Source organism: Zonotrichia albicollis, chromosome 11 (genome assembly GCF_047830755.1).
Source record: "Zonotrichia albicollis isolate bZonAlb1 chromosome 11, bZonAlb1.hap1, whole genome shotgun sequence".
In the NCBI taxonomy this organism is placed as follows: domain Eukaryota; kingdom Metazoa; phylum Chordata; class Aves; order Passeriformes; family Passerellidae; genus Zonotrichia; species Zonotrichia albicollis.
In genome coordinates this window covers 7,370,551-7,382,761 of record NC_133829.1, presented here as the reverse complement: position 1 = coordinate 7,382,761, position 12,211 = coordinate 7,370,551, and the positions used below count along the sequence as shown (strand labels likewise).

General features: G+C 46.0%; 1 protein-coding gene across 3 annotated transcripts in view; it reads left to right on the top strand.

The window, feature by feature from the left end:
• NTRK3 (neurotrophic receptor tyrosine kinase 3) overlaps nt 1–12,211 on the top strand; it is a 216,391-nt gene that overhangs the window by 71,785 nt on the left and 132,395 nt on the right. For all 3 annotated transcript variants that reach the window (XM_005483447.4, XM_074549225.1, XM_074549226.1), the window contains exon 11: nt 1,136–1,238. In XM_005483447.4, the coding sequence (XP_005483504.2) occupies nt 1,136–1,238 (103 nt within the window). The remainder of the gene's footprint in view (nt 1–1,135; nt 1,239–12,211) is intronic.

The window sequence follows — 12,211 nt, the reverse complement described above, 5'->3', positions numbered from 1 at the left end:
TGGACACATGCCAGAGAAATTGTTGTTTACATCAAAGCAATAAAAAGTATTTTGAGCAAAGACTGGAAGGAATAAATATTCATAAATATTAAAATGAGCCTGGGATTGCAAACCCTTTAGGGCAAAGAGGTTTTCTTTCCCTGCTTGTACACTGCCACAGTGGAACCACAGCTCCAGTGAAGGACTTGGACATTGCTCTACTATATTTACTAGTAAAATTACAATCAATAGGGAATCGTTAGAGGCCTTTGGAAAACTCAGATGTTTTACAAGGAAAAACTCCTTAGTTCTACTTAATTTCTTCTGTTTTCTCTTTGTGTTGTGTTATTTTCTCTCACTCTGTCCTAAGGGATTTTTGGATGGAGGCAGAATTGTGCTCCTGGCTTAGCTTTGAATAGCTTCAGTGTTGTGATGTCATGGCAAAGAGCTGATGTCTGAAATGGAGGCTTGGGATGTGATGCAGGGAAGGGAGAGCCCAGGCATTTGAGCAGAGCCCTTTTTTTCCCCTGAAGATATATGGAGTGAGAGGCTGGGAAAACCTGGTACCAGAACAGCATCACTGATGGCAAGATCCCAGACCTCCCAGCCCTGCAAAAAGCCTGCAATGTCTCCAAGCTGTGTCAGGGCCTGCTGCTTTAGATTGTGTTTTCCTCCATAACTGATATCCACAGGGCTGCAGCTGTGGATATCGCAGCTATATACGTGCACAGATAGTGTGAGCCTGTCACTCTTGCACTGAGGATGACACAGGACCAGGCAGGAGGCAGCGTTGTAGAAAGAGCAAAGAAAGCTTTATTCAAGAGAACCGCACGGTTTTTATAGAGTGATACAATAGATTTCATTTGATTGGCTAGCTAACAAAAACACCTTCCTCATACACTATCCTTGAGAATAACAGAAAGACAAAGTAGAAAAACACCACCTGCAGATTGTTTATACTTAACAAGTTATCACATCCTTACAACTCCCTAAAAATTCTCGCAAAGCTGCTGTGAGAAATGCTTGCTCTTTCTCTTTCTCTGTCCCATGGCATCCACATGAGCCTACAGAAAGGCTAAATGGTCAAGGAGGTGCTGTGATTCTAATTTAAACCCCTGAATTCCTCTGTGTTGACTCTAAGGCTTTTTCCTTCCAGGTTTCCATAGCGGTTGGGCTGGCAGCTTTTGCTTGTGTCCTCTTGGTCGTGCTCTTTATTATGATCAACAAGTATGGCCGGCGCTCCAAGTTTGGGATGAAAGGTAGGTGCAGCCGCCTTCCCCGAGCAGGAGGCACCTTCCAGGATTGCCCGGCTCTTATAGCACACGTGGAAAGGTGTTGTGGCTTTATTCCTACAATGCAAAGCCCTCTAAAGGGAGTGCAGTCCTCTTCTGCTTGTTGAGAGAGTAATGGAGACAAGTGGGCTGGTGGTTCTCACCTGTGTGAGCCTCTGTGGGCACAAGTGTGGATGTGTGTTCCTTTGAGTATATAACTTCATGTACGGGTTGTCCAGGAGAGCTTTGAGTCTGCTCCCTCCAGCCCTGCATTGTGTTCAGGACAGCAGGGTCTTGGGTGAAATCTGTTTTATGGACTTGGTGGTGCACAGGGTGTGCAGGGGATGGAAGGATGTGAAATTGGTTTGAGATCACTTGGGAAGGCATGTGCATCCACCCTGTGCCTATCTCTGAGTGAGGACCAAGATGCTGCTGTCACTTCATGTCCATTCTGGGCAGGCAGTGGTGTGGAAGGTCATTTTCTGATGACTCTCTGATGAAAGGTTTTCTCCTCTGTGTCATGAATAACGACTTTAGAAATTTATTTCAAGTGTCACTGATAGTGACTGTGAAGTGAGAAGCTGTTTGATGTTTGCAGGCAGAACTGGTCTCTGTCCTAGGGACACTGGCTCTGTGGTGAGACAGAGCCAATGCCAGGAGCAGATAATTGTGTGCCATCTGCTTTTTGTGACTCTGCTGGTATCTCCAGCTGGGCAGTGTTGGTGGTGCCTGGTGAAGGCTGAAGGAAGAACCTTCACCTGACAAAGTAGTTCCCAGCCTAACTGGTGGCTCATGCATGCACTGTTTGAAGCCAGGCTTTGACAAACATGAGCTTCTCCTAAGGCTCCAGAATCACTGCCTATTTCCTGCCTTGCTGTGGTCTCTGCTTCAGGGCAGGTTGATAGGTTTGGGAATGTTCCCCGCACTTGCCTAGGGCTTTGTTTTCTTCACGTAGACATTTCCTGAGTGGGTCCAGATGGGATTCTGGCTGGAATTTCTCCTATGCATCCTATGGAGATAGAGGACAGGACATTTAATTAAACAGTGAATCTTCTACACCAACTTAGGAATATTTAGTCCATATGTCCAATGATAAGAACCATCTGGTGGAGTGTACTGACTGGTGGGTGGAGTAGAGGAATGGAAGACATGGTTCCTGGGATCAATTCCCAGCTCTTCTACTGACTCACTTAGTGGCCATAGGCAATTAGCTGTCTTAACCTCTGCCTCTGCTCTAATTTCCCCATCTGTAAAACTGGGATGATGTTATGTGCTTTCTGGAGGGATTTGTCAGAACACTTTGGAAGTGCTTGGGCATGTGCCACTGATGGAGCTTTGAGATATAAATATGAAAAGGAAAAGTAACATCTGACTGCAGTGGAAGAATCAAAGGGGAGTGAAGTGAGCCTAATGTGAGTAACAAGTCTTGGTGAACAGATGTGTGTATGTGTTTAGAGGTGTTTGGATAAGTATGTCAGTGGATATTCTGCATTCCCAGAAACAAGAGGGGGGTGCCATAATGAGCCTTTGTGTGTGAAGTTTAATGGAGGCAAAATTGCTTAGCTAGAAAAGTCTGCTTTCCTCCTCATGCTGTGTTTCTTCCAATTCTGATATGAAACCAAAACCCTGCAAATTTTCTACAAGTTTTATTTGCTTTGCTTGGGGAAATGGAGTTAACAGAAGATAAATACATCTTCAAAACCAGGGAGGTTGAGTCACAATTGTCATAGGCACCACATAGCCTGCTCACACTGCCTAAATTCTGCTCAGTTAATTCATGGGCAGGAGACGTCCTTTGTGGCACCCAGTGTGTTATCATTTACTAAGGAAAAAAAAAATCCAAACCCTGAATCTTTTTGGGCAAGTGCATCCCTGATTCGGGAACTGTTTGTTGCCAGCTGATATATTGCCACTTGTTGTTGAAATCCCAGCTTGGCAGGCCTGCAGGAGCAGGTTTTTCCTGTTGATTTTGTCAGATGCAGAACATTGTGTGCTCGTGTTGGACATGTTACCTAAAGCACCTCATGAGTCTGAGTACATCTTTTTCCTTCTGCTTCTCCAAGTGCTGAGCAGATGGTTTATTTCCTCGAGAGAGGTGAGCGCGGACTGACAAAGCTGGATGTCATGTTGAGCTTGGAAGGCTCCCTGGGCCAGCCTGATGGATTGCCCACCAACCTCAGTACCAAGTGTCCAACACCCCAGCTGCCTTTGTGGAAAGAAAGATGTTGTGGCTTGAGGGATGTGTGCTGGGAGAGGACTCTGAGGGGATGGTTTGCCCACTTTTGTCTTCTTCTGGCTGGTGGCACACCCGTGGAGCACTGCAGCAGAGCCTGTTGCTGATCCAGGGTGGGAAGCCTGCAGAGCTGAGCGTGCCTCGCTGGGCTGGAGCTCTGGCACCAACAAAAGCTCCTTTGAGAGTGGCTCTGACGTGCTGTGCTCCTCAGCTGGGCTCGCCCAGCCTGGCTCTGGGCCATCCCTGCTCCCTCCAGAGAGGGCATTCATTACCATGGCGAGGTCAGAGCCCCTTTCTGGCTGCTCTGGCTGGGAGGGAACAGGGGTGGTCTGAGGCAGCTGGGGGGAGCCGGGAGCTCACTGGAGCTGGGGTGGTGGAGGCGGCAGGGAAGTGGCAAACAAAGCTCCTTTTTTGTGTGTGGAAAGTGAGCAACAGAGAGGCAGTGGAGTGAAAACCACTGGGAGATGTGAATGTTAAAACTGAGGCTCGTTGAAGTTGCAGAAATGCAGCCGCTTGCTGAAGGGTGTTGTATACAGAGGAGGGGCTGGGATGCTTTTTAAAGCCCTGTATTAATGTGGGAAAAAGAGTCTTACCAACCATACATTGAAATTTGTAATTCCTTTGGTTTAGTCTGTGTCCCGAGGAGGTGGTTTATTTGGGATGGGGTAGACCACATGGGAACCACAAGCTTAATATTCTACTCTCAGTCGCTACTTGCTTCAACTCTGGGGCCAGTGTCCCATGTTCCCTGAGTGCCCACCCAAAGGGGAGAGCTTTACACCTCACCTCCTGGGGTCAGGCTTGTCAATACAACCCTTGTAAACAGCGTCTTCCAATCCAAGTTTAATCTCAGCAGATGACAGGAAATGAAATTTTGTAGTATAATAAAAAAGCCACATGCAAGTCCCAGGACTAAGAAAAATTAAATTTTGTGAAAGAATAATAATGGCACAGAAAAGATCTGAGGCATACAAAATGTTTGGATGGCACAGTGATGGAGACTGTAAGTGCTTAGGTTGATGGACTAAAATATATTCCCCTTTTAGTTGTTTTCTGTTACATTTGCAACTGCCTGGGGATGAAGGACGTGTATCTGTGATGTATCCCTGGTGCTGCACAGCTTCAATAAAAACCAAATGGAGTTAGCTGAGATATGCAGAGAAAGGTGCTAGAGAAAGTCTAGAGAAAGTCTAGAGCACTTGTAGTTTTGCTGTGATTAACTGTTTTCCAGGCTCTGAGATTAAAAACTACTTCCATTGTCCAAACAAGGTTTTCTTCCTCGAGTGGAGCCGATGCCAGCTCATGGTCCAGACTTGGTTACAGCTGGCAAAAACTCGATTGGTTTTTAATCAGATTTCCTAAAGAAATAAGGCGTGTGATCCTGCTGCCTCTCTGCTCGCACACAAGTGTGTGTGCACAGCACTGTCTGTCTGCATTTCCCCTTTCTGTGCTGCAGTTTCTTCATGTGCTGGCCAGTTCCACCCAGAGGAGAGCGAACAGGACTTACAGACACTTTTACAGGGACCATGGAATTAAGGGAACTTAATAGAATGGCAACTCAGGTGATGTTCTGCAGATAAAAACACCTCAAGGCTTTCTGGACATTGGAGAATTCACATGGAAGCTCAGCCTTGGACAGAAAACCACAGGGATCAGGCTTGCACCGGGTCTGCTGTGGTGGGTGGTGTGCACGTGTGTGCACATGCATGTATGTGTTTTCTTTCAGAATAAACAGAAACAGCAAGGAGGTGGGGAAGAACCAAATGAACAGTAAGCAAATACTGCCCACGCTTTCTGTAATGTTTCAGGAATCCCATTGCTATCAGTTTATTTGATATTTGCTCTAATAGCCCTGATCAAAGTGCTGGCACTGCTGATGTGCATGTGGATGTCAGAAATACTTGCAGAGCCGTTCCATTGTAATTTAGTGTTAGTTAAAAGGTACTTAAAGCAGTTGCCTATTTGATTATGATTGGGGACCATTAACATTTTTTTCCATAAACAGATGGTTACTGTCCGCTGAGTTGATTGCAGAACAATTCCAGAGTTCTAATTCGGGAGGAGTTGCTTCTGCAAAGATATCTTGGGTGCCTGGCTTTTTGCTTTAGTTGATTTGGATTTTTAATTTCTTTTTAAATTTTTTTTTCTCTTTCAATATGTAATTATTGCCACAGGTTCAAAGGAGGGGAAATTATTATATATTATATATTTATTATATATTATATATATATCAAAGCCATGATCTGCCTTTCAGATGAGGCTTAATTCTCTCCCATGTTGCCTTGGCCAAGCCTGGCTGTACTCATACACTGATTTTGGTTTTTTTCTCCCCTGATTATTTGTTGTATAGGCATGGACAAACTCTCTGCAGCTTGGAGAGCCTGCACATCAAGGGTTTGCTGCTCAGGAGAAATCTGTGATGAGGGTCCTTTCATTCCTTCCTCCTGGGATCTTGCCATTTAGTGGGAGCAGAAAGAAAGAGCAAAGTACTATCAATGCGGCACAGCCACAGGAGAGAAACAGCCATACTTCAGCAGCCACAGCTAATTCCAGGGTTTTGGGGATGTATGGCTCTCCAGAGCAGTGGGCTGGAATTGGGAACCCATTGCTGCTGTGTTCCTTGAGCAGGGTGTGAGACGTGCTGAGCCCCCGAAACATCCGAGCAGAGTGGCTGCTGCATGGGACTGAGGGAATCCAGGGGTCCTCCTTCCTGGTATCCTTCAGTTTGTTTGCAAATACCCTTGATATACTTCCACTCCTCAATATTACTTGGGTTTATTTGCCTGGGAAGTGGATTGAAAGGGCAAGTGGTTTCACTGGGGCTTCCTTCTATAAATACCTGCTTATGCTCTGCTGCAGTGCAAGCTGTGCTATTTTTATGTTTATTTATTTAATGCCTTCAAGGTGATAAAGCATAAAGCTCTTTGAGCTGCTGAATATTGCTTTCTATGACTGCCTGAAAGTAAGTTGTAGACTGGAGGAGGTCAGTGTCAGTTTCTTCTCCCAGGTAACAGGTCAAGAGAACAAGGCCTCAAGCTGCACCATGGGAGGTTTAGATTGGATATTAGGAACAATTTCTTCACTGATAGGGTGGTCGTGCATTGGAACTGGCTGCTCAAAGAAGGGGTGAAATCTGTCCCTGGAAGCATGAAAAAAACATAGATTTTTTAAAAATGCTTCATTAAATTAAATTTAATAATTTAAAAAACTTGGCACTTAGGGACATGTAAAGTGGTGGAACAGACAGCGTTAGGTGAATGGTTGGACTTAATGATCTTAGAGATCTTTTCCTGCTTTAATGGTTTTATGGGAGGTGTCTCCCCCTCTGCTGTGCCATGCAGCCTGTAACTGTGTGGTGGCAGCAAGGGACAGCTGCTATGAAGCCCTGAGGTCTGTGGCAAACCTTTGAGAGATCCCAGCTGTCCCCTGAGCTGCTGTGCCTGTGACAGGCTTCTCCTTCTCCTCTTTGCAAAGGCAGATCCCTCTCATTCCAGCAGTTAAATTCTTGTGCCCCTTGCCCCTCAGTTCAGGTGAAGGTTTGGAAGGTCACACTGTTCCTTGGTGCTGTCTGAAGGGGCAGGGAGCCACCCTTGGCTGGACAGGTGCATTGAGTGACCCTGCAGGAGAAAAAGTCAGGATTTATTTAGATCTAGAAGTAAAGCATTTTCCCACTCCCAGAAGTATTGATAGGTTATTTATAAAGAAAATGCAAAGTGCACTGACCAGCCATTATTTATTTGGGTTGCTGTTACAAAACCCAGGTGTCTTTTTTTAGGCCACTGCTGAAAGCAGGAAAAAAAACCCCAAAAAAACAAACAGTGGCATTCAGGTGACCCAAGAAGCCCCACGTCTCCTTCACAGCATATCCCTGCAGGCTCCTCCTCCCTGTGCATGGCTTCCTCACTCAGGGTGTCTGTGTTTGCTCCAGTCCCTGCCTGGGTGCTCCACCCTGGGTGCAGCACTGACCCTGCAGGAACCCCATGGCAGAGCTGGGGTGTGCCCAGGGCAGCTCAGCACCAGCAGGGTCTCCTCTCAGACTTTCACCAACACTTCTCACATTGTGGTGCTAAGAGCTGCATGAGTGACCCTCACCTGGGATCCTGCATCAGCTGAGGTGCTGGAAAGAGAATGGCGTTTATTTATTTTTTAATGCATTTTTTAATTGAAGTGTCCCTTTTCCAGTCTCAGAGTATTGGTTTTTCTACCAGCAAAGCACGATAAATTGGCAGTGCTGGGGATGCTTCTCCTTGTAGCACCGTGCAGGATAAGCTATTTTGTTTAACCAATAGGACTAAGTCTGATGAAGACCCACCATCTCCACAAACCTCTGCAGGCAGCCAAGGACCAGACAAAGGAATGCAAACTTTGATGTGCCTTTAATAAGGTGCAGGGCAGTGTTGGAAGGACCAAAGGACTTTAATTAATATTTTAGTTGTGGTTTGTACTTCACTTGTCCAGCTATTCTTTGAAAAAGATTTTGCAGCTGCTAATGCTGATAAATGGTCCTCTGGGAGGATGTCTCTGAGTTTATCACCTCTTCCTCCTCATGACTTGCTGCAGGACTGTTGTTCATTTATGTGGTATTTAGCCAGGGATGCAGAGATCTGTCACTCTGTCCTTAAACCCTGGAGCAGGAGAGCTCTGCACTTTGTCAAGGGACGGGTGATTGATGTAAATGCAGGATTGGTGAGGGAAATCTTGGGCAGCTGTGAAGGCAAATGGAGAGAAGAAAAAGAAAAATGCTGCTTGGTTTTGAACCTGGGATGAATGTGCTTGAAGGAATGCCTAGAAATTCAGAGGCAGTGGAATAAACTCCCAAGGGAATAGATAAGAGCTGTCACCTGGGCTGCTCAAGCTTTGACTTGTAAAAGGACTGGGGAAGCAAATTGTAGAGAGCACTGGAGCATCTGATGATCTAATGGGCTTGTTCCATCTCCAAGTTCTATTTCTTGTGGTGCAATAGAGAGCCGATCCACGTCCAGGACAGTTCCAAAAACCTCCATCAGCAGCACCAGTATTTAGCATTTGTTGATGGAAGCTGGATGCTCAGGCATCTAATTTCAATCTACAACCATGCTATTAAAAATCAATGGACCAGAAGATAATGCCTGTACACAAAAGCAGCTGGGTAGTATTTTGTGCACAGGAGAAATAAATCACATTTGGAGGCTCATGTTTTGTGTCTGAGGAGCAAGGGTTGTAATCCAGCTTCTTTTTGGGACAGTGGTCTTCAATTTAAGCCACAGCCTTGGATAATGCAGTAGAATAGAGGGATCATCTGTTATGCTGAACCTGTCCTATGGTTAAGGGAAGGGACACAGGATGCCACTCAAACTGGCCACAGGTCTTTCTTTGGACTCTGTGTATGAGGCACAGCTGCTGTCAGGGTGATTGAGGGGCAGCAAGCTGAGAATGATGTCCAGTTCACCCCCAAAAACTCATCCCAGCCTCATCATCAGCTGTCAATGTGCTCTGCTCCACACCCAGGCTGTGTTGCAGGATCTCTCCTCTGCTCTCAGCCTTGTGACCGGAGAAAGGCTTGGAGCTGGGCATCTTCTGTGTCTCACAGCCCCTCTCCCTGTATTTGCTGGAACCTGGAGCTCCAGAAAAGCTTTACTCTGATCCTGCGCCCACAGGAGTTACCAGCTTCTTCTGGAAGGGACTATTTCACATGAGGGTCCTCATACGACAGCCCAGCATCACATGCACCTTGGTGTTGGGGAGGTTGTGTGGCTCTGCTGGCTGCCCTTGGATCTTGCTGAAAGACCTGACTTTGTGACCAGCAAGGGGTTTTCCCTACCAGAAATGTGAGAAAGCCATGTTGGATCAGATGCCTATTTAGGAGCAGTCTCTGGGTGGGTGGTTTTGCCACATCTGCCTTCAGTGTCACTCAAACTAAAGTAATGCAAAACTTCAAACACTGCGGAGGGTGAAAAACCATACAGTTACAGGAAAGAAAAAGGATGTGTCTGCTGGGGTTTTGGATTAAAAACTCTCTGGCTTACTTCTCATTCCATGTGAACAACCTGTAAGAACCTCCATCTTCTCTCCATGCCAGCCCATGCTTCGTCCTCCCCAGCAAACCACAAACTCTTGCCAGCCTCACACAGTCAAAAGTGAGACAAGAGGCTGTGAATTAGTGTGAGAGGAAGAATATTGTTTTCCTTCACTCTGTTTTTTCTTCACAGTACAATTCACAGGGCAGGAGCTGAGACTTGGGTGCCACAGTGCTCCAGGGTGGGCAGTGCCAGAGGGGCTCCCTGGCTCATCCCTGGCCTCCTCCTCCTCCTGCAGGAGCCTGAACTGGCCTTTTTGTTGCTGACAAGGCAATTTCATCCTGGTTCTCTGAGAACTCTTGTGACATCCCCAATTTTCCAGCTGGATAATGAAAACATGCGAGCCGGGCAGCTTGCGAAGCACTTGCCTGTGGAGCTGTGTCCATTGGTTTCCTATCTGCTGGCAGGGCTTAATAATCATGACACTGAGTGGAGCTGGCACTTGGGGAGGCAGGTAAAGGCACTGCTGCCCTGGGGCTGAGACACCTTTCTCACCATGCAGAGGAGAGATGGGAATCAGACCTGGAGATGCTCATCCTGATGGGCCACTTTCTGCCTCTCCTTCTCCCAGGCTGTGCAGCAGTGCAGGAGATGCTGGCCAGATCTCGTCATCTCTTGCTCAGGAGCCTCTTGGCACCCTCTCCTGGCATTCAGGGATGCCATGAGTCTGACCTATGGACTCCTGTTCTTCCACTGCTTTGGAAAGAGCAAAACAGAGCCAAATTTTCCCCAGTCAGCAGGTGCATAGTCCATGCAAATAGCAAAGCATGTCTTTATCCAAAGTGGCTGTAGTAATGGTATGAAAAAAAAAAAAGACAAACTTATAATTTTGAGGTAACAATGGTCTAAGATCAATATTTATTCTTATTGATTTCTTAATTTCTCTGACAATTTTTCATTTGGTTTTTGGTTAAATTCCCATGACCATCCCTGTGCACACAGCAGTGGGATGCTGCAGCAGGCCTGAGCAAGGAGCTCTGGAGCAGCAGGGCAGGGCAGACACTCCTGCTGCTGGTGGGGTGCAGTGCTGGGGGTCTGGCTGCTGAGCCCTGTCAGGAGGATGTGTGCTGAGCAGAGTGTGTGTGCTGGCCACCAAAGGTGCTCTGGGGCTGGACCAGGGGCAGGGCAGGCTGCTGCCAGAGAGCTGCTCACTCTGTTTATTTAAGTTAACTCATAACATGCTTTTGCATCCATCCCCATGGTTGTTCATCCCTGGGGCTGTTGCAGCTGGCTCTTCCTGCAGTGCTAAACAAGGGCATGGGTGCAAACCCTCCTTCATCCCAGCCCAGTCCTTCCAGCACCACCATCGTATTTTTTTGCTGTTTCCCTTTGCTGAAGCTCCCTGGTGTGTGGGAGTCTCCTGTCCCTGCACCCAAAAGAGCTGAGGATTATCCCACGTTTGGTCCCCAGTGCTGGATGGGGACAGCTCCCCCCTGTGCAGAGCTTGGTCCCTCTGTGCTCTCCCCTGCAGGCTCATAACCTGTTTGCAGCCTGTGGTCACCACCAGCCCATCTGACATTAACTGTTTTCCAGGTCCTTGCCTCCCAGTAAATTAGTGATTTACCACCAAAAATTTTTATTTATTTAATGTTTTTGAAGTCTACATCTTGGTTTACTTACTTCTGCCCATGCTTGCTGGCTGAGGGATGCATTGCCCCTGTGATTCTGTGCATTTGGTGCCTCTTGAATTAGGAGAAGGCAGCTGAGCTGGTGGGAATGAACCAGCTCTGCTCAGCCACTGAGCCTCCAAGCAGTAGTGGCTTCAGGAATTATGATGGTCCCACCTCATCCCTTAAACAGACACATATTGCCATGTAGACTGGCTTAAAGCTCTGCCATAGTTATGCCACCCAGACTGGCTCTGGCAGGGAAGAGCACTGTAAATCAAATTTACTGTTGTGTTAGTGTGAAAGTGCTCATATCCCAGCCAGTTTGAATTAATTTTTCAAGAAAGTTTTTCTCTGAGACATTATCAAATATATTACAGTCTTCATTGACTAATTTTGTAATTCAATCAGGGGAAAATAAGGCATTGAAGGTAGTTCAGCATGATTTGTTTTTATAGACCAACTGCTTCATCCTCTTGATTCCACTATCACTTAGCCTCTTAAACATTTTTTTCCTTTGGTTTTTCACTATAAATTTAAAGTTAGGTTTATTAATTTATTCTTCACACCAGGCAGGATAACAAATACAAGTTTTATGCATATATGTGAATATAAAGAGAAAAGTCTTTACAGATTTAGAGAGCTTCTGCCTTCTTGACAAGTTCCTCAGCCTGGAATTAAATTGGCTGCAGGGTTTGGAAATGAGACTTCATGCCTTTTGGGCTGCTGAGTGTTTTTCAGAGTATCCTGCTAAAGTCTATTCCTCTGTGTGGGACAAAGAGAACAAATATTGCTGAATTTTCCAGTAATAATTTTCTTAGCTGTTTTAACAATTATTTAATTTCCTTTCTCTCTGTTTTTATTATTTTATTTTGGTTTATGCTTTAATTATATTTAAGGAGTATTAATTCTTCTATATCTTGTTTGTTCTCAATCTCCCTTGATCTAAGGAATTGTGATAGAAATTGAAATTAGATACAGCCTTTTACTTCTGAATGTCTGCAGAAATCCCATTCCACCCTCCTGCTGCAGGGCAGCTGGATTTTAGCTATTTCTTCCCTTTTT